General features: G+C 35.3%; 3 protein-coding genes and 2 pseudogenes across 6 annotated transcripts; 3 read left to right on the plus strand and 2 right to left on the minus strand.

Moving 5' to 3' along the window:
* Nucleotides 1-32: 32 nt before the first annotated feature.
* LOC120119834 lies at nt 33-1994 on the minus strand (annotated as a pseudogene).
* A 2395-nt stretch (nt 1995-4389) lies between these two features.
* LOC120119949 lies at nt 4390-6720 on the plus strand (annotated as a pseudogene).
* Nucleotides 6721-7888: 1168 nt separating this feature from the next.
* Nucleotides 7889-25573, minus strand: LOC120119536 (oligouridylate-binding protein 1B-like). 3 transcript variants are annotated; one of them, XM_039139347.1, is made up of 14 exons: nt 25560-25573; nt 13024-13209; nt 11186-11247; nt 10752-10854; nt 10552-10628; nt 10411-10472; nt 10218-10305; nt 9959-10034; nt 9833-9863; nt 9379-9498; nt 9148-9248; nt 8753-8929; nt 8118-8422; nt 7889-8017 (listed from the first exon to the last, which is right to left on the minus strand). In XM_039139347.1, the coding sequence occupies exons 2-13, from the start codon at nt 13129-13131 to the stop codon at nt 8138-8140; spliced, it is 1290 nt and encodes a 429-aa protein (XP_038995278.1). In that variant the 5' UTR covers nt 13132-13209; nt 25560-25573; the 3' UTR covers nt 7889-8017; nt 8118-8137. The 3 variants fall into 3 exon arrangements, with proteins under 3 accessions (XP_038995278.1, XP_038995279.1, XP_038995277.1); XM_039139348.1 differs by lacking the exon at nt 25560-25573 and having other exon boundaries at nt 9148-9236; nt 13024-13264; XM_039139346.1 differs by lacking the exon at nt 25560-25573 and having other exon boundaries at nt 13024-13264.
* Nucleotides 11138-17358, plus strand: LOC120119537 (50S ribosomal protein L20-like). Of its 2 annotated transcripts, XM_039139350.1 has the most exons (3): nt 11138-11152; nt 15279-15464; nt 17076-17358. In XM_039139350.1, the coding sequence occupies exons 2-3, from the start codon at nt 15279-15281 to the stop codon at nt 17268-17270; spliced, it is 381 nt and encodes a 126-aa protein (XP_038995281.1). In that variant the 5' UTR covers nt 11138-11152; the 3' UTR covers nt 17271-17358. The 2 variants fall into 2 exon arrangements, with proteins under 2 accessions (XP_038995281.1, XP_038995280.1); XM_039139349.1 differs by lacking the exon at nt 11138-11152 and having other exon boundaries at nt 15139-15464.
* Nucleotides 19115-21215, plus strand: LOC120120002 (pollen receptor-like kinase 3). Its single transcript, XM_039139769.1, has 2 exons — nt 19115-20444; nt 20530-21215. The coding sequence occupies exons 1-2, from the start codon at nt 19115-19117 to the stop codon at nt 21213-21215; spliced, it is 2016 nt and encodes a 671-aa protein (XP_038995700.1).
* Nucleotides 25574-26553: the final 980 nt, after the last annotated feature.

A 26553-nucleotide genomic window follows, 5' to 3' on the forward strand; every position in this document is an offset into this window, starting at 1 on the left:
ACGGAATTCGGTAAACGGTCGACTCTGACATATTCGAAGCATGAAATGCTATTCGGCAAGCATGTTCCTTTTGCTGTTAAGCACAAATTCATACAATAAGTTAACCTTAAAGCGTATCTTCTATATAGATTAGAAGTCAGTCAAACAAAAGCTTGCATCTAGGATTTTAGTACTCTCTAAAAGTCAGATTTAGACGACCTGGAGGGAGATTTGTTTCCTCCAAAAGACTTCCAGGTGCAGTGTTTTGCTTAATTGCAGTCACGCCATGAAATATGTGTCTAGATTTCCCACCAAACACAAGCACATTGCAAGTTCAACATTGTCTGCTTTTTAGACTTCCCTTTCGTCACCATATAAAAATTCTGCTGCATCTCCAATGGAAAAGGAAACCACGGGTAATCCTTTACGTAGACTTCCCGGACTTTCATCCTTATCCTTGGAACAACACGAGCCGAATCTTTCAATTGAAACAAATTTATGACATCCTAGAGAAAGGGGAGGAAGAAAGGATTATTTCTTTCAGTTGAAACAAATTTATGACATCCTAGAGATAGGGGAGGATGAAAGGATTATTTCAATTAAAGCGGAAAGAGTTGGGTACTGATAAGGACTTTCGAAGAAATCAAGGATGAAAAAAGGAGTTAAAAGTTCAGACCTGATGAAGCCCCAATCGACCACTTGCCGAGTAGAAGTTAACAATGCAGATATTTGGTGACATCCATGGGAGACTGTCTTCTGCATGGCTAGCCTTAGTCTTTTGTTGAATAAGGGAATGCGAATCTTTTATTGCCTTCTCAACCAACTGATAGAATTCGCGAGGAATAGCAGGGGGAACAGAACTGTCAATTGGCAAAGATCTCCAAAGTTACCTGTCTCTGGATCCCAGTTTTTACCAAGGCACATCATTCTCAAATGCAACTTTGCACCATCACGGTAGCCTGGTTGATAGAAACCTCCAGAACCTAAACCAAGAGCTCGACAAGTTCTTACAATTTCTAGAAACATACGAGGATGCAAAGTAAATTAACACAGATCAGAGTCCCAATGGCATTCACCCTTTTCTAGCATTGTAAGAATTCATTTTAAAACATCTAAAAACACCAATAACATGGTCAAAGCCTATATTAATACAGGTATTTGTTTGAAAAAGGAATATTTTCCATGTAACGGAGGTTCCTTCAATGGTCATATTCTCACAACCATACACGTATTGGGCACCAATGCTAAGTACTGGTATTTCAAGAATAATGAAGAGTGTATAGGTCGAAACACCTCAAACCAATGGATGTTGAGCCATTGAACACTCAAGGTTGCTGCAAGTTCCACCATGGTTATTATAACCACAAACACCACTAGAATAAGATTATCGTTTCAACTCTTCATTTTTCTTGAAGTATCTGTGTCTGGCACATGAATATAGGGATATGAAACCTCCAAATACATAGAAAATTTGGAAAATTTTGACACACATACTCATTGCAGAAACTTGGACCCGAGTCCAAGTAACAGACAAATAAGACACACAAATTCAAGTTGCATAGACATATCAACCAAAAGGGAACACAAGTAGCTCATGGGTAAACTGGAGATATAGCAATTATCAGGTGAATTCTTTAGAAGCACATATAGCTAGAAGATTGAGATACAACGATTAGCAAGCCTCACCTGATCAGTTATAGAACGATATTTCTTTAGAAGCACCATTCCAGGTCTCAATACGATTCCTATTTGGCCTTCAGTCGATCTTTTCATTTCATCCCGCTTTTCTCTATTATTTACAAGCAAAGATGGTTTGAGCATGACTGGAGTTCCGATTTTGGGCACGCAAATGTCAAAAGGCTCAACCACAGCTTGGCACTTAGCCTGACTCGAATCATTGATAGCTGAACGATTTTGGGGACTCTTTTCTTGCAATGGTTTGGATTTCTCGGACTTGTCTACTGAATCGGAGATGTTAACCTTGTTGGAGAGATCATGATGCAGTATAGATGCAAAGCTCTCAATCTCCTCAACTGATCATGAGAGTTCAATCTGGCCTCTATCTACAATGGGGATTGAGCCAATAGAACCCGAGTGACAAGACAATGACTGAAAATCATCCTTAAGGGACTCATTTGGAGTGCCCCGGGTTTTAGGAGTATCATTTTGACTTTGAAATCCAGTACCAACAGCCAATGGTGTTTTCGGCCTATATTCATAAACAGCAGCATGCCCATGCTTAGAGTAACTCGAACAACTTCGAGACATGTTATGAAATCGTCTCCCTCGGCTTTCCAACATTCCATCATCCTGAGTATAATTAGACTTTCTGCCAGAATCCCCAGCCCGGAGATGGTGATCAAAATTATTTAAACCACGGGAAAAGAACAAGAAAAAACTTTCTAATTACTCGTGACCTAATATCCAAACATTAGCAGCAGAGAATCTGCTAAGAAATTTTGACAATCCATATAAATCAAAATTCAGGATTTCAAAATGAATAAAAAACGGTTCCCCCATCGGCAAACCTCATAATAGACCAAAATTAAGTCTACATTTTGGCCTGTAATCGAACCGAACGTTTAGCGAACCGTTAGTGAATCGTTCGGCAAGAAATTCGTTTATGTTCGTTTAATTAAATGAACGAACATGAGCAGAGTGCTCGTTCGTTCATTTACGCTCGTGAACGTTCGATAATATGTTCGTTTATGTTCGTTCGTCTATGTTCGTTTATATGCGTTCATTTATATTTAGCTCAATCTCTCTAGACCTAATTAAAATATTAAAGTTCAATATTTAATCTGATACCCATAAATATTTTAAAATTCAATTAAATTAAATGTAAATAAAAAACTCAAAACAATTAAATAAAATATAATACTAAAATTGTTAGTAAAGAAAAAAAATTATTTTCATTTATGTTCGTTTAAGTTCATTTATGTTCATTTATTGTGTTCGTTTATGCCGTTCGTTTATGTTCATTTATCATTTAAATAAACGAACATGAACGTACACGAACAAGTTCTACTCCTTAATAAGAAATTTTCCATTCGTTTATGTTTGTATTCGTTTATTTATTCGGTTAAAATTAAAAGAACGAACAGGAGCATACCCCATTTATATTCGTTTGGTTCGGCCTATCTACATTTTATAATTAATGGTAAATATATAAACGACATCGAATATCGGCAAATAAAATTTCTTCAAATTTTGCAAACTATGCGCCTTCAATTTTACTAAGAACTAAATCCTTCAAGAAATTTATTTAAATTTTCTTTAAAAAAGCGTAAAAAATGAGTAATTAGTAAAGTTAGCGAAGAACTTACAGGGCTGTGACTGTGATTGGAATAATCACCGCGAGGTGTTCGCTCGTGGCCGCGGTACATATTCGCCGGCGAATCGAAGGGGAAGGAGAGTTGAATATTGACGGGGAAATATATTGGGCAGGAATCTGAAAAGCTACTGTGTCTTAACTCATTTTTAAAACAAGATTTTAAATGAAAACGAAGAGTTACATACAAAACTTATTAAGAGACTTCATTAACAAAAAATAATATTTTTTTTTAAATATCTTGATTCAAAAAATTACATTAATAGATATGTAGGCATCAATGATTAAGAATAATTTTAAACGGATATTACTTGATAAAAATATTGAGATGAAGTTTTAAAAATAAATTATCAATATGAGTTAATAAAAAAATTAATTTTTTAAATAAGGTGAAATGAATAGTAAAGGGAGAAAGTCGATCAAAGCACCCAATGGCGGAGGCACATAAACTTCAGGTGGGTACGTAACCATCTTAAAATTTGAATTTTTTTTATTAATTTCTTATTTTATTGATTGTGTTACTTTAAAATTTTATTTGTGCCATCAATTCAAAAATGTTGTGTTATTAATTTATGTACATCCACTCTAAAAATTATTTCTGAATCCGACATTGAAAGCGCTATACGTCTTTAAAAAGTTTGCCTAAAATTTTAGTGTCTTCAAATTCTTTATCTCCAGCGACTAGTGTTCTGGTCAGGCATGACAGTAACTTACATAGAAATGAGAAAGATCAAATGTTTCAATTAAATATAATTATAGCGGAGAAAAAGATCAGTCATGGTATTCCAACCAAAAGTAAAAGACATGGTGTCGTCGTCTCATTTTTATAAAGACAATTATTAATTTAGATATTTTTTTCAGTGATATTATAAAAAATACGAAAATAAAATACATTAATCAGATAACGATATTACCTTATAATCACATAATAATATTAAAAAAATTATTTTTAAACTAAAATTGTATGATAAAAAATAATTCAGGGTATAGACGTGATGTTTGTAAAATCCCAAGGCCATATATGTTTTGAAAACCTTATAGCAAAAGAAGTAGACTAAATTCTTTCGCGAATCCAAAGGTCTTTTATCCAAAGCAATGTCGTCGATAATCCATTGCTCTTGCTTCCTCACTCGCCCGTCTTTCTCTAAACCCCAATTTCCAGGTTAGTTAGTGCTCCACCTTTCTCTAGATTTGAACATTCTTTGATTAGTTTATTGTTCATCTGTTTTTTTTCTTTTTTCTGTAATGTGAGCTTTGGGGTTCTATTGGTTAAGCTATATCTTGTGTTTCATGTGTTTTTTCCCGGGGAAAAAAATGAAATTTTTTATGCGAAATTGGGAATAAATTTTGGCGTATTGAAATGGGTTTTTGGAGAGTGGTTTGGAAATAATACAATGCTGCAATGTAAGCTTTTGGGGTTCTTTAGTTCATCTACATCTCATGTTTAATTTTTTTTATGCAAAATTGGAAGTAAATTTTTTTACCTTAACTAATTCAGATCGAGTATTGTAGAGTCTAATTATGGTCGAACCCAGTTTTTTGCATTCACATCGCTAGATTCTAACCACCGACCTTAGCTTCATGTAATGTTTCATATGCTTTATCCTGAAAAAATGATTTTTATGCTAAATTTGGAATTAAATTTAAAACTACTAGAACTGAACTGATGGCGGAGTAAACTATCATGAATGCTAATTTTTGGGAGGTTCAATTTGATGACTGAAAACAGGGAAGGCGGCATCTTTCATACGTAAAGTAGAAAATTTCCGACCATCCTTTAAAGATGTGAACGGGTCGGTTGAGATTCGTCATCTATCACGAGAATTAAGTAAATGGTCCTTACTCCCTTGTCAAAAGTCGGATGGAAAGCGGGTCTTTGGTTGTATTTCATCACATTATGATGAGTTTTTACAACATTTAACCGCTCTTGAGGTATGACGGTGAGTCTCATGAGCAGCTTCTTTTACTCTTGTTATTTATTTCTGCTTATAGTATCAAAGATCAAGCTAGTTTTTGTAAGTAAATGTGTGTTATATAAATATATGTATGTGTATATAAAGCTTAAGATATATGATTCAAAATCTTGAATTTTATCTGAACTTTGCCATGTTATAGTATATGAAGTCACTTCTCGAGTATTAATGTATTTTCTTCTACTTTTATCGAACTTTTCTAATCAATTGATGCTGGAGGCAGGGAGATTTACAGTTAAGAGTTCCGGTGACAGCATTTCTTGCTACCAATGTCTTGATATTTTCCGCTCCTTTCAAAGCCCTAGCGGAAACATGTGAAGCTGATAACTCCTTTTTCAACATGCCTTTATTGCTACTAGTAGCCCTTGTTGGTGCCACGGTGGGAGGTATCTTTGTAATTCTTTTATCGTCTTTACTTCTTCTCAATAATACAACTTTGAGTGCCTTGCAAATTGCAAATGACATGAACACGATCCTACAATTGGTATTTTATTGTTCAAACCATCTTTGTGTTTCTTGAAGAAATTGTTAAACCTGAAGTACACATAGAAGATATTCTAAATGACTAACTTGCTCGGTCCGAGATATGTCTCGGGTCATAAAAGCTGATGGGTTTCTCCTTCTAAACCCGGAATTATTATTTCCCTGACAATCCGTAACTTGTACCTCAGGCTTGCTTGCACGGCAGAGGAGAGGCGAACTGCAGTGAGTGAATGAGCAGCTGCACCGGATCAATACTGCTCTTAGAAGGCAGGCGAAGATAGAGTCATATGCTCCCACCCTAAGTAAGTTATGCTCCTGTTGTCGGTAGAATATCAGAAGAGGACATTATTGTTGATCCGAGAAAGGAAGAGTTAATTTCTCGATTGAAGAGTGGGAAGAACCATTTAAGGAATCAAGAACCTGAGAAGGCTTTTCTAGAGTTTCAGACGGCCTTGGAGCTTGCTCGGAGTCTAAAAGATCCTATCGAAGAGAAGAAGGCTGCCCGGGGTTTAGGTATATACCACTCTGTTTACCCATCATCCCCATCTCGAATTTTGTAGTATTTGGTTATATGGGAACCATATATCTGATAATGAAAAAAATCCCAATTTGTTTATGAATACCATAGCAGCGAAGATACGCGATGGGAATAAATTGTAAAGCCTTTAAATGTATGTTATGTAATATCCATTGGAGTCTAAACGTTAGTTTGGTTTACTCAGGTGCTTCATTGCAAAGGCAAGGCAAATATCGAGAAGCCATAAAGTATCATTCAATGGTTTTAGCAATCTCGGAACGAGAAGGAGAGGACTCGGGAAGCACAGAAGCATATGGAGCGATCGCCGATTGTTACACCGAGCTTGGTGACCTGGAGAAAGCAGGTAAATTCTATGACAAATATATTGCTAGGTTGGAAACAGACTGATGAGAGCTGCTGCATATCCAATAGCTCTGCCTAATGTAATTCTGAATAGTTTTAGAGCTTCTAAATGGCTGTTGTTTTGTTGCAGCCTTTGCAGATACAGAAATTGTGAACTTTAACACTAGTTTTTGTTGGATCATGTGCTTCATTGCTTCGTTTTTATTGTTCTGAAGTAATCGATTAATCATTTCTATCCATCACATTATTGTAAAATACCAGTTCGTCCCGTTTTGTTGTAAGTACCCTCTTATTCCGTTGAGTGGACTTCGACCATAGTTTTGCGATCGGAAAACGTCTTTCACGTTGTTTTCGTAGAAAGTCGGTTCGGGAACGGGGGTTAGTTGAACCAGGGGACGTTTAAGTCATGCTCAAAATACAGAATCTTTTAGACCCTTCTTCAGTATCCATTGTTTGTTGCAGAAACTGAAGCTGTGAAATTGATGTAATGATTATTTGGGATTTTCAACACGCAAGGCAGCCCGTCCTAAATAATGTTTATTTGATTTAAAATTTAATTATATAAAATATATAAATATTAATATAAAACAATACTCTTAAATATTTTTTTTTAAAAGTGAAACGAGTAACTTATGAAGACTTGGGCCCAGGCTTAGGAAAAAGGTTTTCGGCCCTACCTGTTATATATGAAATTACTATTCACCATTTCATATACAACTGTTAGAAGAACAAGAATGCGATAATCGTAAACGATGTCAACAAATTAGTTCTTATTCTGAATAAAAATTCTAGAATTTTTATCTAAGTCCTTAAAGTGACCATATTCTAAGATGATCCCTAAAACGTAAAATATCTTATTATCAATATTTAAATAACCAATATCATTTTTTATTTTGATCTTTTTGTTGATATGTCTAGTTATAAATTAATCTACTTTTAAGTTGTGTTCAACTCTTCAAAAACATGTTAATTTATCTTAAGTTGTGTGTTCAATTCCCTAGACCGTCAACACAAGTTAACGGCACGTTGACAAAAAGACTAATATAGTACGTAGGTTGGGGACTTACATAGAATGTTTTGAAATCGAAGGATCAATTTAGAACGAGGTCATAGTTTGGGTACTTCATGAGCAATTAACTCTAAAAATATGAAAGTAGACAATAGAATAAACATTAAAAGTTTAAATATGTTCTATGTTTTTTCTGTGTTGGGACAGCAACCGTACGGAATATATGAAAATACAATAAGAAGGATTCATAACCATTAAGAAGTCAAAATAATATCAGGGAATACATAAGATTGACACAACCAGGCAAACATATATGTAATGCTATATAGAGATAAGAAAATGCATGGCACAATGCAATCTCGCTTCTGTGAAAAGGGGGGGGGGACACATTAAAAAGCCTCCTAAATGTTTTCTTTAGATAAAACCTGCAAATGAGAGGGAATTAAGGATATAATATATTACCACACACTCTGATTTTCGATTTACTGATAGTACATTAGCTGCTGGGCAGCCACAACGTTCTGGAACCCGCCATCATATATGGCCTGGCTTGCTCCAGCGGCACCTAGTGCCATCGTTGCTTGCTTCAGAGGGTGCTGCCCCTGGGGGTGCATTAGGGCGTGCACACCACTCATTTTGTTCATGCCAAGTTGCTGCTCGTAGGCTAAAAGGTCGGTGGCTGAAAGCCCGGCTAACAGTGTGGCAGCAGGAGGAGGAAGTGGATTTGAAGCTGTCCCGGGTGGTGTAGGTTTGCTGCCCCATGAGCACTGCATAAAACAAATTAACGAAGTGATTGAAATTTGAAAGAAGTTGGAAGCACAACTTACGTTAGTTGGACTCAGGTGTGCCAGATTCAGGTATGTATCCAAAGCAAACAACTATGAAGTTTTTTTCATGTATTTGGAGGATCATTGAAAGTCATATCCACATAATGTGTCGAACCCGAATGTCAGATATAGATCAGCAAAAACGAATCTAATGAAAAACAACCATCCATTGCTCATTTTGAGTAGAAGTTACGCAAAGAATTCCTAAAACATCCTCCTCCAAACACTTCAGTAGAGAAGCCAAATTTCGAGGAAAAGAAGAGAATAAACCTTAATTTGCTTGCCACATAAAAACGAATGGGCATTCCCCAGTTGAATAGCCAAAGCTGCCTCAGCATGAGTACTGTATCTCACAAAGCCAAAGTCTTTATCACGCTGGACTCGAACCTCATCAATCACCCCAGCACCAAGAGCATGAAAGTGAAAGTGGAGTTCATGTTGGGTGACCTGCCGGAATAAAAGATAATCAGTTTTATTCGAGAACTTAACATGTTCCTTTACAATACAAAGTAAACACAAGGCCAACTCTTGCAAGCACTCAAAACTGCATTAGAAGATGGGATTTCTTGGGGTCCAAATACAGAGCCATTTCAAGCTCAAACCATCATTGGTTGAAAAGTTTATTAGAAGGATGGGAGTTCTCAAGGTCCATATAAGTTACTTGCCTCGGGAGCAAGATTGCCGACGTAAACAGTAGTATATTGAGGATTATTCTCAGGAGCCTCGTTGTTGGTTGTTGTCTCTTTACCATCCTCTGCATCCAATGCTAAAAAATGTAAGTTTATTTCACATCCGGCACAAACTTAAAGACCCATAAAAAGATTGAATAGAAGTAATAAAATACTGGTAACAGTTTTGGGGTTTGCATTGAACGAAACAGTAATAATGTGAATTACCTGATGAGCCATTGGTTAGCTCTACCACACTTCTAGCATCAGAGCTCTGCTTGTCATCACTGGTACCAACACCCTTCGTTGCCCAGTTACAACGAATCTGTCGACTACCAAGCCACTTTCCTACAAAAATAAATCAAGCATATGAATTTTAGTGCAATATCAACTAAAAGAAATCTATGCAAGTGGTAGTTTGTTTAGAAATTAGTGCTAACTGCAATTCTTCCAGCTCGGCTGCTATAATTTAATGAATCGATACTATAAACAAGGTGCAATTTATGACAAAAGAAAGGAAAACTTATTTCAGATAACTATTTCAGCAACCTATAAAGAATAACTTCCAAGCATGAAAGAAATGTAATCAGATTTTGATACGGAAATTCACAGCTTTATTGATGAACTAAAGCTGAAGACAATGAAGATAAAACATATATAGAGTAGAAAGCCTTTATCTTACCACTTAAATCATTAATTGCACTTTGTGCATCCTGAACAGATAAAAGAAGTTGATATCAATAGACGTAGCAACATTATAATGGAAGAGAAAAACAGAGCCACCAGAAGATTAACCAAGAAACAGTACCTGCTGGTTACGAAATGAAACAAACCCAAATCCTCTTGAACGTCCAGTTTTCTGATCCCACATAACCCGCGCATCCCTGAAATCAGTAAAAGCATCAGTTTTGTTATTCATAGATGATCACTCTAATAGCAATGTGGAAAACATTAATCGAGGTTTAGTGACAAATAAATTTGCACTTTCCAGATAGTTTAGCATTTACTATGAATAAGTTACAGCACATGCATTTACTGGTATCAAGATCAAAGGATGTGGTGCTTACGAACAACCGGGATAAACAGAAAAGCACGCAAACAGCATTGCATCAGTAACCTCAGGACTGAGATCCCCAACAAAAATGTTAAAGTGACCTGTACCAATTATGATAGTATCAAAAAAGTAGATTAAAAAATAATAATTTCCAACTCATCATACATGTTTGAGAGGAAATTTTGCAAACAAAAACAATCACAAACCCGACGTATCCTCTCTCTGACCACTAGCATATGCCCAATTGACCTTGATAGGCTGTCCAAATCTGCAGATTACATGATACGAGGTAAAAGCACGCTCAAAATAAAGTAAGAGGGGAAAAGGAATTAGAAATTAACACTTGCAAATGCCTTCCATTTAGAGATAAAATAGCAAGAGCAGCTGATCTACGATCGAAGTAGTGGATAAATCCATATGATGACTGCTTAATTAGAGAGAGAAAACAAAAGGCATGTCAACCACTTGGTAACCAATAGGCTAAAGGAAAAGGGTGAAAGCCTAGTAAAGAAACTTTACCAACATTTTCCTTTCTGATAAACAATACCTTTTCCTTTCTAATAAGCTTGCAACCTTCAACCGGACCAGTACTTGCAAAAACTTCTTGGAGTAGTGGTTCAGTCACTTGAGTATGGATGTTTCCCACATACCTGCATTTTCTCAAAATAAAAACTAGAAGTTTAAAAAGAAAAGAAAAAAAAAGCTATAAGTAACTTCCTGAGTTGTGAGAAAGAGGAAAGAATATAAAAGCTATTACATTTGGAACACTATTCAATCATTAAGTAAAAGAGATAACAGCTCAGAATTTAGCATTAAGGGCAGCAACAACATTTTCAACCACCATATTCACAAAAGAAAGTGTATACCAAATGTATGGATATAAAGCATAAAAGTGCTCAATTATGAAGGGGTAACAAACACACAAAATGAAGAAGAACAAGAAGGAAATAGGAAGAAAACAAAATCTAGGCAAAAACTCACACACTGCGGCAAGTACTTGGATCAAAACCAGGAGGCAGATTTCCACTTGGGATTGGCTCTATCTGCAAAATAAATATGTGAAAAAGAAGGGAAATAGAGAAGGGGAAACAAAGAAATGATGTACAAAATGCCCCTTCCCACTCAACCCAATTCTAAAGCTTTCATATCAAAGAAAGAAGATGATTTTTTTAAGGTATCCAACACTCAACCTATAAAAAGTAAACAAGATGCACTTTCAACTTAAAGCCAAGTACTATTATATCTGTTTGCTTTCACTGTGATCCCTTTTAAACCCTTTGGCATTTCAGTGGACACTAGACCAAAATATTCCGCCTCGTCTAGAAAAACATAATTTAGCAGAATTGTAGTGTCTAAAAAGTCCCAAAATGAAATTCAGGAAGCAAACCATGTTTTAAGTCTTAACACTATTATTAGGAAAGAAAGGAATAAATAAATAAATAAATAAATTGCACATTTTTACCCAATATTTGCAAACACGAGCTAAATATAGCACGTATAAGCATGAACAAATAGAAGAAGAATTGCCCAAGAAAGATAGGTTAGGGAACTAAAAGGCATCTAATCATTTTTTGACATTTCAAAACAGCAAGAAGATTTTGATCACAAGTTAAATAAAACCATTGTAGTGCTATCTCCTGGATCCCCCCTCCTAAGGGTTATTTAAAATTGAATGTGGATGCAGCAGTTTGCAAGGATTGGCGAAAGAGTGGTGTAGGTGGTCTATTAAGAGATGAGTTTGGAGATATCAAGGGTTCTTTCAAGGAAACAGCTGGTCCATGCCCTCCTACTTTGCTGGAACTTATAGCCATCAAAAGGGGTCTAATTATCTTTGATTCTATTCTTCAGAGTTTTAAGGCTCGCTGGGTTGTTGAATCTGACAGCAAACTTGCAGTGGATTGGGTTAAGAACTTTGATAACTGTCCTGCAGTTTTTCGTGATTTAGTCAAAGAAATTGCTGATATAATAAGAGTTTTTCAGGGTGCTATCAGATGGGTGGACAGAACTGCTAATTTTGAAGCCGATACCTTAGCTATGGCTGGTATTGGGTAGTGTTTGTTTTGTTTGTTGGGTTTTGATTTTTTTTTTCTTGAATGTTAGATGTGTTATTTGGTGTGTTTCGGGTTGTTTTTGTAAGGGGACTGTCTGTTTTAAACGTTATGAAATCTTTCAGTTATTAATGAAATTTGAGGCACTCTTTTCCTCCTTCCGCTGATTGAAGAAAACCGACCGATGTTCCTTTAATCATGAAGGGGTTTTTTAACGAGGCCTCCACTTCCTATAAAAAAAACCATTGTAGTGAAAAACGCCAGTATATGAGAATGAAAACACCTATTAGCTAGCCAATTGCAACTTCAAATAAGAGAAATAACATTGGAATTTCATGCAATGATGAAAATTGAAAAATATTAAGAAACAGAACAACCTCTCATCCAATTCCAAACCCGAAACAATGAGTCTCATTTCACAAAGAACAAATCCGTCTTCATTTCAAAAAAAATGCAGAAAAAAAGAAAGAATAAACTTCCGATCAATAAAGCATGTCAGAGCGCTGAAGACAACAAAGCGGAAACAAAATCCACTCAATTCATGCAAACTCCACGGTAAAAAGTTGTATTTCAAAAGTTAAATCATCGCCACATAAATTCCCCAACAAACCCTACCTACACTAGTCAATTACAAACAAGAAACAAAAATACGAGCTAGAAGATAATAAAACGCAAAATCCACCAAGTCATGCCTAAAAACCGGATCAAGTACTCCTAGATGAAGATAAAAAAATAAAATAGATAATAGATAAAAAAAAGAGAGTAGAAAACCTGTGGAGGAGCTAAGATGCCTGGGTGATAGAGAGACTGTTGTTGGAGGAGAGCTTGTTGCATCAAGGCTTGTTGCTGTTGCTGTTGCTTCAGCCTCTGGTACTGCATTTTTCTTTTTCCTTTTCAAGGAGATTTTCTAGGGAAAATTAATTGGTTTGTTTGGTTTCCGAGAAAATTACCCCTTTTCTTCCTTCGCCTAGGGTTCGATCGTAAAGGGAGCTCGAGAAAGCGAGAGAAAATAAATAAATAAAGAGACCTTGAGCTATCATTTGTTACGTGCGATCTAATCAAAGTTATTTATTACTAATTTGGGGATTTTTTTTGTAGTGATAAACTATTACATTTATTTTGTATAGTTGTTATTTAAATTACAAAATGGTCAATGTTGTCAGTGTTTTTTTTCCCGATAACTCATTCGATAATTTAAAAGTTGACTTTACAACTTTAACTAAGACTTCATGTGATTTTAAATTTTGATTAATTTGCAAAGATAATTTGTATAATAAATTAAACTAAATATAATTTCTTTTGTTGAATTATTAATTTGTTTGAGCCTAAATTCAAAATTAAATTTTAGTTCGATCAAATTAAATCTCTTGAAATTTTAAAAATAGTATCACTTTCGATATATTTTTATAATCATTATTATTGACACGGACGGATACACTAAACTTCTAGTATATTAAAATTACATAATTAAATTTAATATAATATATTAAAAAACATATTTTTTGGACATGCACTAAACTTCGAGTGTATTTCATATTTTAAAAAAATAATTAAATTTAATGTAATATATTAAAAAATTACATACCTATTATTCTTAAAAAATATTAAAATTTTATAATCTTATTCTTATATTTTGGATATGCTAATTATTGATATCTCACTTCAAATTAAACATTTACCTATTCCCTTAACTATTAAAATCATTATTATTAATTCATCTAATCTTAATCTTAATTTTTTAATTCAAATTATAGTCTTTTTTATTAAAAAAAACTATAACATTGAATCTTAAAAAGAAGAAACCTATTTTATTATGTCATTTTTTTATAGATAAATCAAATTAGTTTTTATTGTTTCTTTTAACTAGTGACGACACTAATTTGAGTTGGTTGTCAAACGACTATTATTATTTTTTGTTCTTTTTCGTTTTTAATAAAAATAATTATTTCTTCGTGACACGTTTATTTATACTTTTGTGTCACGTTTATCTTTGTCTTTTGGTAGTTTTCAATCATTTGACGTTGTTTTCGTTTATCTTTTTTTCTCAGAGTTGAATTTGACATCGCCACAACTGATTAAGATGACACTTATTTGTTATCATGCTGATATTTCCTGCTTTAGACCCTCGTATTGATTTAGATACACATTTAATGTTCTTGGATAATTTTCTCATGTCATTTGATTCTAATTTGTGATTTGTTTGGGGTCTTTCGGTAGCTTCATTTCCTTTCGTGATTCGTTTACCGATGCAATTAAATTTATTCGTATATTTATTTTGTTCGAACTTTTTCGTTAGACTTTTTAGCCTTTTTCGTCTTTGATCATTGTGTTACTAGTTTTTGTGTCAATTATTATAGGAAAATATCTAAATTATATTTTAGTTTAAGGTTATCATCCTAAACTTTTTGTAATTCTATATAATTTTTATTTTTAACAAAACTAACGAATTCCTATATAAAAAGCATAAAACAAACGACAAGACTCTTAAACCTAAAATTAGCAAAAATAGAAAAAGATGATTGAAAGAGATAAGTAGGAATAAAACGAGGGGGGAAATTACGTCTTTATTTTTGATGATCAAAACTTCTTCTAAATGATTTTTATAATTAAACAGTGAGAGGCGACACAATGAAATGTATATTTAAAGACTATCTCATTTGGATAATTCATAATAGTAGGAACACAGAGAGTTGCAGAGCTTTAGATTAAACAAATATTGGAAAAATCAACGAAATTCATCGGATACAGATTAAATTCTCATCTATAGCGCTCATATAAGGTTTATAAATTATTTTCATCATTTGAAATATAAAACATTTTCAGTAACAGACCCTTATATTATACAAACCGTCCCAAACACTTAAATTGGCCATATCCAAATTGGTACCCAATCATATTGAATATACCCAATTTACCACCTTAAAGGCTACATAGTTATGTTCTTCCCCATTTTCTAGGCCTTAGGGTTTCATCCACTGAATTTATGCACATACAGCGAAGAAGATTAAAGTGCGAGTGAAAAAGAGATGAACAAGAAGGAGATATTGAAGTTGGCAAAGGGGTTCAGGGGAAGGGCAAAGAACTGTATAAGAATCGCAAGAGAGAGGGTCGAGAAGGCCTTGCAGTATTCCTACAGAGATCGCAGGAACAAGAAGCGTGACATGCGTTCTTTATGGATTCAACGCATAAACGCCGGGACTCGTCAACATGGCGTAAGCTCTCTAAATTTAACATTTCTGTTTTGCTTTACTAATTTTCGTGTTCTAATTGAAAATTTCTTGATGTTTGAACTCCTCCGTTTTATGGATTCAACGCATCTTGTAGTATTGTTTGGTTTTAGATTTGATTAGCTTTGGACTGAAAGAGAACAGATAAGACTTTGTAGATGTGCATTTCTGTACAGAAAGTGGCTATAATTGGCTTGCTATTTTGCTTTAGTGCTTGTTAATGAATTCAGAAAACAAGATTGGAGCTCAAACTGGTATGATGTCTGGGTCACTTCTCCAACCCGTGATTCGGATTGTTCGATTAAGTTGCGTACTTGGCTTATTATAGTGTTTAATTTATGATTAAGAGGTTAAGAAGTTCAAATCTCGTCACTTACTGCAATAATTTTAATATGAGAAAGAAAAGATAAGAGATTTCTGGATGACAAAAAAAAAATACTAAGTGGGAGTTTAAATTCATAGAAATTACTATGTAGTACGCTTCACAATTCTGGTCCAGTGTATGCTCATATCTCGTCATTGGTTCCCCAATTCTAGGGGACGTACCAGACTGGATAGGCCACTAGTTCCGGTTGAACTGACCATTCCAGTTTGGTTTTTTCATCACTGGTGCTCATGGCATATCTGTGATTTGTTTCTTATTGATTTTAACATCATGATTCATGGTCCATGATACTTTAAACTACTTGCAGCTTGGAAAAACAATGAATGGAATGAGCTTGCAATATTGTATTTTTATAATGTAATAGGATGAATAAATTCAGTGGATATTTTTTTTTTGTTTGCCTATGATTTATTGACAATAGAAACACCACGACATGATTAAATAGATTCAAAATTTTACATGACCAGCCTTCTAGAAGTTTAGACTAGAAATCTGTATGCTATCATAAAACTAATTCTAGTGGGTGGATTTAGTATCTATTAGTGTTGATATAGATGTGAAAGCATTTCATCCCGTTTTCTCTCATAAAATTTCTTTGAATGTTGAACTGTAGTTCACTTGGAGTCTAAATACTCCTTATAAAGTGCGGGTGCAATACTAAAACCATCTACCTTTACTTATTTGTCATTGTTTTTGGTCTATTTTCTGATTATCTGATGAATCTTAAGTTCTAATTTTGTTCGCGTTGGGCATGAGCTGGCTGCTCTGCACGGGATTGTTGGGCATGTTGGCTAGATATGTGGTTCACATGATGTCTATGCATGCACTTTCATGGTTCTTGACAGTGGACGCTAGCTGCTGTGTACCCTTTTCTTTTCTTGTCCCATTTAAAACATAGGGATGCAAATGGAATGATTTTGGCAGTAAGATAAGTTCAATCATATTTGTTTGTCAAATTCATAAGCCCATTACTATACGGTATAGAAAACTTATAAGAGATTGAGCATTTCGGTTTCAAATACCCTTGTTAGATACATATTCGTATCCGACACTTGCATCAAAGTTCGAGAAAAATCTGTTAATGCAAGAAACATGGCTCAGCTATATGTTGTCTGTTGCTTCTCATGTGTACATAAATGTAGTTGTCTTACTTTGGTCACTGCTTTCATATGCTGACTTGCTGTTTCTGTGCTTTTGCCTTTTGTTTACAGGTAAACTATGGTAACTTCATGCATGGACTGATCAAAGAGAACATCCAACTGAACAGGAAAGTTCTGTCCGAAATATCCATGCATGAACCGTATAGTTTCAAGGCTCTCGTAGACATTTCCCGCACTTCCTTCCCCGGAAATAAGAATGTTGTGCTTCCTACAAGGAAGGTAGATGTTTCATCAATCAATGTATGATTCCTTGTTTTTGGTGTCTTGGTCATAACCTCTTTAGAACATTTAAAACTCAATCTTTTGACAAATAAGAGATTTTATGTTTGCATAATTTCTAGCATTTGATCTACGTTGTCGAAGTGCGATATGGATACTTGTTCAATTGGGGTATGCTCAATATAAAAAGGAAACAGATCATTAGAACAATTTCTACATAAAAAAGGGTTGTTTTCTCAATACTATAATAATACAAAAATCTCAAATACACATGTTATGCGTATAGAATATTCGGGGCATATGAAAAGTTTAATTTCATTTATGGATTAAAATCAGGTTTAGTAAAATAAGTATAATTTTTTTTTTAGTTATTTTAACTTTTATGATAGATCTTTAAACTAACCTTCATCCTGTAACTATTTGAATGTAAGATTAAACTCCCAAATATCAAATTTGAATTTATTTATTTCAATTTGAAAATCTTAAAATCCCCCCACTAAAAAAGAAAAAAAATCAAGTTGTAGGGTTGAAAAACTCATCAATAACATATTAACGATTTTCTATTGAACACTAAAATTAAAAAAAAAATGACATATAAAGTATAAGATAAATATGGTTTGAGCACTTGCTTTACGATTAAACCTTAAAATTACAATGCTAAACCATTTGGTTTCTTTTAGATAATGTAAGTTAATGCTTAACTTTTTAAATTAGTGTTATTGGTGTAACGATGTTTATTATCTATCATCGATTGTAATATTTATTTGTAATTGTTTTTTATTTTATAGGTTTGAGTTTTTTTAACTAATTATATGTATGATTATATTTTCATTATTTATTAATCAGTTTATGCTATTTAATGATTTTAAGAAAAATAACTTATTAATGAATTACTTTATTTAAATTATTATATCTTTTTAAAACTATAATTATATTATATTTTTTATTAGATTAATAAATTAATTAATCTTATTGATTTAAAAATATAAATGTTATAATAGAGTAAAATAAAGAGTTAATTGCATCATATGCCCCCAAAACTCTTATTTTAAAATTAGTCCTTAAACTTTTAAAAATCCCAAACTATGAATCTTATTCTAAATTTGTTCTTCAACTTTTGAACATTATAATTTTATCCCTAAACTATGACCCTCTTTCTGAACCCCAAACTTTTGAATATTTCAATTTCATTCTCAAATTCATCCAAATATGTAATTAGTTTCAACCATAGTTTAACCTAAATTTTGTTTCTTTCAAACATATAATAATATAACTTGTCCTAAAGATTTTATCAACAAGGGATGTGAGTAGTATATACGTTTAGTTTGGGATGAAATTGGAACATTCAAAAAGTTTGGAGTAGAATGAAAGACATAGTTTAGGGATGAAATTGAAATGTTCAAAAGCTTGAAGGCTAGTTTAGAACGATAGTTATGGTTTAGGGATGAAATTGGAATATCTAAAAATTCAGGGACCAATTTAAAATAAAGGTTATTCTTTGAAGATATGGATACAATTAACTCAAAAATAAAAGATCAAATCAGATAAAATTGCATTCAAGTTTTCTAGTATGAATGAGGTGGACGCTATTTTACTGGACAAGTAAGGCCAAAATTCCCCAGTTTTTGAGCGGCGATGATCATTTCAATCCATACACATTACCGGTAATAATGGCTTCTTTGTTTCACAGCTTGACTTGTTCCAAAACACCATTGCCATCTCGCTTCTAAGCTTTTCTTTGCCAAAAAACAAAATCCGACCACCGTGATGAACATCCTACGACAACCGAAACCAGCTCGAAAAACAAGTGTTTCCCACAATTACAGTACCAAAATCTCAGAGCCTCACTGTTTCTGGTTGTTGAAGTACTAATGGCTGCTTCATGCTGCTCTCTTACATCGTTTCTCCTGCTTTTCTTATTATTTTCACCGGAACCGACGTTCGCCGCGTCGGATTCTCAGGCTCTGTTGATGCTCAAGGAGTCTTTTGACGACGCCATCGCTCTTGTTTCTTGGACTCCCGGTTCTGTCCCTTGTAATGAAGAGGGTCCGTGGGAAGGTTTGCTTTGTTTAGATGGGATTCTCGTGGGTTTACGCCTCGAAGGCATGGGATTATCCGGTGAAATCGACGTCGACGCTTTGATTCTGTTGAAGGATTTACGTTATTTCAGTGTTTTGAACAATTCTTTCGATGGAAACATCCCCGAAATCAATCGTTTGGGTGCTCTGAAAGCTTTGTACTTGTCGATGAACAAATTTTCCGGTGAAATACCACCGGATTATTTCACCGGCATGGGATCGTTGAAGAGGGTTTGGCTATCGGACAACGAGTTTTCCGGGAAAATCCCTGATTCGTTAACGAATGTTTCTCGTCTCATCGATCTACACCTCGAAAACAATCAGTTTTCCGGAGAAATCCCGGATTTCAATCAACAAGACTTGACATTCGTCAATTTCTCAAACAATAAACTCGAAGGCGAGATTCCGTCGAGTCTATGGAGATTCTCAGCAAATATATTTGCTGAGAATCCAGGTCTTTGTGGAGCTCAAATAAGGGTTCGCTGTAACAAAACTGATAAACCAAGCAGTGTTAATGGCGGAGGAGATAAAAATGATCGTAGAAAGATCATTGCTGCAACTGTAACGTTAGGTGTTATGCTTATTGCACTCATCATCTTCCTCGTATTCGCATGGAGGAAAAAGAAGAGGAAGAAAGCCTCGAATGGCCGCGGCAATGCCACCGAGAACGGAAACTCGATTGCGAATATTGAAGCTCAGGTTTCAATGCCGGCCACCGTAGGAGAAGTCCATGTAGTTCGAAGGAACCCAAATCGCCATGGAAGGTGTATCAGTCACCCTGGAACGTCCCGTGGTGGTGCGGTGCCCGAGCTCGTCGTGGTGAATCATGAAAAGGGTGTGATTGGTTTGCCAAGTTTAATGAAGGCTGCTGCGATAGTGCTCGGGAACGGCTCATTGGGGTCTTCGTATAAGGCCACGATGGCGAACGGAGTCTCCGTGGTGGTGAAGAGGACCAAGGAGATGAATTCATTAGGGAAAGATGAGTTTGATGTAGGGGTTAAAAGGCTTGGGAAGCTTAAACATCCTAATGTTTTGACACCTCTGGCTTACCATTACCGGATCGAAGAAAAGCTTTTCGTTTACGAGTTCGTCGAGAACGGAAGCTTGCTTTATCGGTTGCACGGTACGAATTTTTTCTATGTCTATGTGTCTGCAATACTACAACATCATCGGTCGATTCTGATGAACAATGCATATGGTTTCTCTAGGTGATCGAGGCACATTGGTTGCAGCATTCGATTGGCTTGCGAGACTAAAAATCGTGCAAGGAATCATTGAGGGACTCGATTATATTCACGCTGAACTTGCTTATCTTGATGTTCCTCATGGCAATCTCAAATCAAGCAATGTTCTGCTCGGTCCGGAGAACCGTCCGCGTGTTTCCGAATACGGGTTATGTTCGTTGGTAAGCACCGACCGGACCGGAACCCTCATGGCTTACAATACTCCTGAAGCTACACAACATGGAAAAGTATGTCATAAAAGTGATGTTTATTGCCTAGGAATAATCATTCTTGAGATCCTTACAGGGAAATTCCCATCTCAATATCTTGAACATGGTAAAGGTGGGATTGATGTCGTCGAATTGGCGGCAACAGCGCTTTCCGAAGGAAAACAAGCTGAAGTGTTCGATCCGGAGATCGCCAGTGGCTCGAATTCACTTGGGGAAATGGAGAAACTCCTTCGTATAGGCTCACTTTGTACGAAAACGAGCCCAGACGAAAGACTAGACTTGAAAGAAGCTATTACAATGATGCAAGAAATACGAGTAGACACCGCCTCGGAGTCCGGTCCTCGAGCTACAACAATCGAAGCCCCATCGTCGCTTCAAGAAGGTCACGCTGATGCAAAATCACAGGTTGATTCATCCAGTATCCGAGAAGGAAATGTGTGAGCATGTAACGATTGGATATGGATAAAAAAAAAGCTTTCCAAGATCGATCCATCGACCAAGCGGAAAAGTAATTACAGGCACAACAATGTAAAGATAATGGGATCTTTTTCATCTTAGGATTAGTCTGTACATAACTCTCAACTGTCAATTGAGCTGCAGTTGCTTCTACTATGATCTTGTAGGCCCTTACCAAAGAAATTTCAAAACAACACATGTTTGAAAATTGCCTAGTGTTCATGTTTGTGAAACATATATCACTGATTCATTTCATCGTTTGAGTACCTTCCAAATAATTGAGATTTAATATTCGAGTACCGTAAATTATTAGTTAAGTGAATAAATTTGAGGCGGATACAAAGTAATATCTACAATATAAAATAATTATTTTTTATCTATAATATTCTATCAAATTTGAGTAAAAATATTTTTAAAATCATTTTTTTATCATTAGTTTTTTTATTTATGATAAGTGATGCTATTTTCACTTACTAGTATTAATTTTCGATCAATATAATTTTTTCTTTAGGAAAAATAATTATATTCATTATTATATTGATGAGGTAGAGGTTCTGGATGAAAAATGTGTAGCTGATGATACTGTACCTTTTACGACTATTCGATTTTGTAATAAAGTGCATGATCGGATAGACTAGTGCAAGAAACAGGTGCTTATTATTCTATTACTTGACAGGGCTATAGGATACAAGAAGTCGTCGGCTCGGATGCTTGCTCTTTGAAAACCAATGGGTGAGGCCCAATTAGTGGATTTGGAGAATAACCACTTTCTAGTTAAGTTTATTGATGGAGCTTATTACGTCGAAGCTCTTACGGAATGACCTTGATAATTTATGCATGGTAGTTATTTGACAGTTCAACTTTGGATTAGGACGTTCTCGACTTTGGAGAAACATCCATCTCAAGTAAGAATGAGCATGAGTCGGGTTTCCGGTCAATTCGACCCGATCAAAAAAATTTATACATCCACCTGAAACCCGAATTGACCCGACTTTTGAGATAAAATCACGACCCGACCTAAGATAATATAAAATTATTAATTTTATTTATTAAATAGGGACTTAATTGAGAAAAATAATATAAAGAGAGGTATTGTTGCAATTATCCCCAAATATATAAGGTATTTTTATTTTATTTTTGTCATACTATGATACTTGTAGTAAGGTGGCGAGTGATACGGTCAGGGATCAATGTTCAGATGATCCTGTTCAAGAGTCTAGACAGGGTCCCCCCTTGGAGTCTCGGGGTGAAGATTTGTATGGACCTTGAATGGTTGTGGAGAAGGTAAAACGAAGGCCAAATACATGTTAGAGGGGCTAGGCTTTTTAGATTTTTCAATCTCGTCAGAAGATAATGGTGATGTAATGACATGAAAAGTGGTAAAAAAAAAAAAGTGATAAAAAAATGAGAATGATATGGCTGAGGGGAAGACTTCGAAGGTGATGGGGGCTAAGGATCATTCTAAAAGAGGTACGCCGCAATGACCCTTTACTCTTACTGTTGTTTATTCAACTTTCAATCCGGAGAGAAAAAAAGAAATGTGTCCATGGATGTGGAATGAATGAATGTTGTTCCTTCGATCGAGGGGCAAAGAAAAAAAAATAGCAGTTCATTCCACGGTTCACGTTCCAAGATATCACACGCCAGTTGCAATAATGGAGAAAGGAAGGGGTGCCAAAAGTGGTATGAGATTTAGGGTTAATAACTCACATGGTGTGGCTCATAAGTCTTCGAAGGAGAATTTTCTTCGAGGGAATAAATCGAGTGGAGGGCAAGATACTCTTACTCTAAATGCCCAGAAATGGATGTAGGAATTTTTGTAACATTTAGACGGCATTGACACTAAGAATGAGCATACCATAAATGATCAGATTCATGCTCGATTACAGGAAGTTGATCTTATTAAGGATAATGATTCAATAGAGGCTTCGGATGAGATGAAGGAGCGGGACGTAGAGATCTAGCTTGGGCTATGTTCAATTTTTTTTCTTATACTTTCATAATGACTAGTTGTATGTTTTAGAATTGTCAAAGTGCGACGAATCCAACTTTTCGTAGATATTTTTTCAGAGTTTTGGTTAAGAATTCAAGCTAAAATAGTGATACTTTTTTAACCTCGTATTTGTAACACCCTAATCCAGTCTGACCTAAAGATCACTAGATGGTGATGTCACACGAGACCACCGAAGTGACAAACCCAAAAAATTTTCTTTAAAACGTTGTAAATCATTATATAAAACGTCATCCATAAGAATGTAAATAAAATATAATAAATTTGTTTAACAAGTATGGGGAGCTCCTAAAACATCTCAAAATAATACACTGATTTAAAACAAAATAGAGTTAAACTGAATTCAAAGGGTTTACAATAGTACATGCCCTCTAATAAAAATCAAGACGTACTCTGAAGTCTCTGTTATGCTAGAACTGTTGGCGACGATAATGCTCCTCGACTGAATCTCTAAAAACCTGTGCATGGGAACACATTGCGAACGCTGAGCTTACAGGCTCAGTGCCTCACTAATAACTCTACTATACTATATGCATTCACTAAATGTGCATGCTAGTGGCACATGTATAAGGAATTAATGATCTAACATGTTGATGTTGGCATCATGGTGTGGTTGAGGGTTCTACATCTCGGAGCTCACACACTCCTTTAGCCTTTCTAAAATACCTTTGGTTATTTGGGTGAGATCCGGAGCTGCATCAGAAACATGCATCCGACCAACTTACTCCGTCGAGTCTTTGGGCATTTACGCCCAGTTGGTGACTGAAGTGTCTTGGCACTGACTGGGATATCCAACTATATGATTGTATCTACTAAAGTAACTTGGGTGTCCTAACTGTGTCTCAAGCGTCAAACAATGTTAGTTTTATGTCATCCTAACTGTTAGTGTTTCTAACTGTTCTGAGTTTATTATTGTTCATACTTGTAGTTTTATTTCATGGTATTCTAGTGTTATTGGGTCCCTTAATTCTAACTCTTAAAACCCTTGGGTTTCTTACCCAAAATTGTTTGTAGGTACCGATACTAATCTCCTCAGTATCAATACTGGCATGTGGATATCGATACTAGCCTTTGGGTATTGATACTACTGACTTGTTAAAGGCTAGTAACAAAGGGTTGGTATTGATACTCATTCTTGAGCATCGATACTTCTGGTCCTGAATGTCGATACTTTCTTGAGTACCAATACCAAATTTGACTTCAATGTATGAAAAAATACCTAAGTATATATAACCCTATTTGTGAGTATTGATACTCTACCCTTGGTATCGATTATCCTATGAGTATCGATATGAATTTGGCTACTGGAATCTACTAAGTGAACCACCCTGCGAGTATCGTTACCTCACCTACACTATTGATACTCATGCAATGGGTATCGATACTTCTAGCCCAAAACCCTTTTGTTTTTAACACTTGAAGAACAATATCGATATTGTTATTCTAGTACTGATACTCATGTCCAAAAATACCTTGTTTAGGGCACGAAAATGCCTCCCAACACTCTTAAAAATCCTACTTAGGTCCCCAAACATTATTAAAGAGTTATGTAAGAATATAGGGGTCATAAAGAGTCCATAAACATGCTGGAAAACACTGATTTTTGAATTCTACCATGAACGTGCTTCATAACTCATGCAACCTACCAAAACACATCTAATGACCTCATGTGGTAGAATTGAGCTAGAAGTGAGTTACATGGGATTCCTGAGTTGTTGGAAACACCCAAAGTTCAACCAAGTGTGAGATTTTTGTTACGTGTTGTGTGTGCTTAATATTGAACGCAAATGATGTGCAAGTATACACAATCACACAAGTAATACAGTGATGAGTGAGTATCGTATCTACAAGGATTGATGGAAATTTATAAGTTTAGTCAAAGCAAAGAACTACTTTATCTAAGTATATTTAAGATGACGATATATACAAATGATTATGCCTATCAAATGAAATGTTTAAGAGTGGAATCAGAATGGTAGTACAATGGGTAGCAAATAGAAATATTGTGGCAAATAAAATGTTTATAGTATGAATAGGTGAAAATGTCAAGGCAATGCAGAATCGTAAATATGCATGATAAATGAAATAACTTGATAATCCTCATACGAGAAGCTTCTACGTGAATGAATGGTGGGGATTCACTTAGGAAGTTTTAAACTTATCTCTTAAGTTGATCTAGTCTTCTAGTGCCTAACATGTTCGATAGAGTTTGTTAAAGATGTTATATGCTATCTCTAGTCTAAGAACCTAACAGAATATGATGCCACGACATCTCCTCTTGGCTTGAGCAGTGACACACACTAAACCATTGATTACACTTTACCCCTTTTAGTCGTTAAAATCCTAGCTTAGTTTCTCTCGAATACTAAGGGATTAGGTTCTAGTAATTAACTACAACCCATTGCTTATGCTAATCTTACTTTACTTTCTCTCGAATGCTAAAGAAGTAGTGACTACGTTTCTCTCAAACACCTAGCCTTCTACTTAAGAAATGAACACTCTCATGCCTCCTACAATCTTAAGAGATTAAGAACTCATAAGCAAAACAAGTAATAAGCAAAAGAAAACATTAATTAACCATTCAAGACAAATTTTAACGCATCCATCAAGGAACTCCACCAAATATAGTCTAGTTCATGGTGAGGTTCGAATAAACTACGAAAAATCTCAATTTGTTCACTCGTTTCTTACAACCCAATTAAAGCTCAATCATAAAATAGAGCAAAGGTTGGATAAGAAAGATATAGATGTGTACGACCGACACTTCCTTCGAACCACCACGAATGACTATAGCAGCTAGCTCCTCTCGGATGCAAACCCCACTCCCTCGAGCTTCACCATTGGAGGAACACCACTAAAAACGGATAGAAAAAGAAAAATGAAGAAGTTAAGATCGTCAATGGAGAAAGAGAGAGTTGGAGAATATGATGAATGAGATACATCCAAAATGGTGTTTTTTAACAATAAATCTAAGGAATATTCTTAGGGAATTTTCCATCATACCCCTAAGTACACTCCAAATGCATGAAGATTGATTCCATAGGTGGCAGTGGGTCCCATTCAGGTGGTTATCAGCACAAAATACGTGCTAATAACTGTTGTCATTTGTGAAAATATCTTTTTTTCCTTTTTTGCGCCAGAAATACCAAGACATTTCAGTATGCTTCAGCAACTTGTGATGTCGCGACATTACTCTCTGCTCGCCTTATGTTCATTCTTTCCAGCACATCACCAAATTGCCACACCTTTTCCATCATAGAGCACCTTCACAAAGTAAAATGCATTGACAAAACACAACCACCAAAATACAAC

This window comes from Hibiscus syriacus, unplaced genomic scaffold, assembly GCF_006381635.1.
Source record: "Hibiscus syriacus cultivar Baekdansim isolate YM2019G1 unplaced genomic scaffold, ASM638163v2 tig00110332_pilon, whole genome shotgun sequence".
NCBI classification, from domain to species: Eukaryota; Viridiplantae; Streptophyta; class Magnoliopsida; order Malvales; family Malvaceae; genus Hibiscus; species Hibiscus syriacus.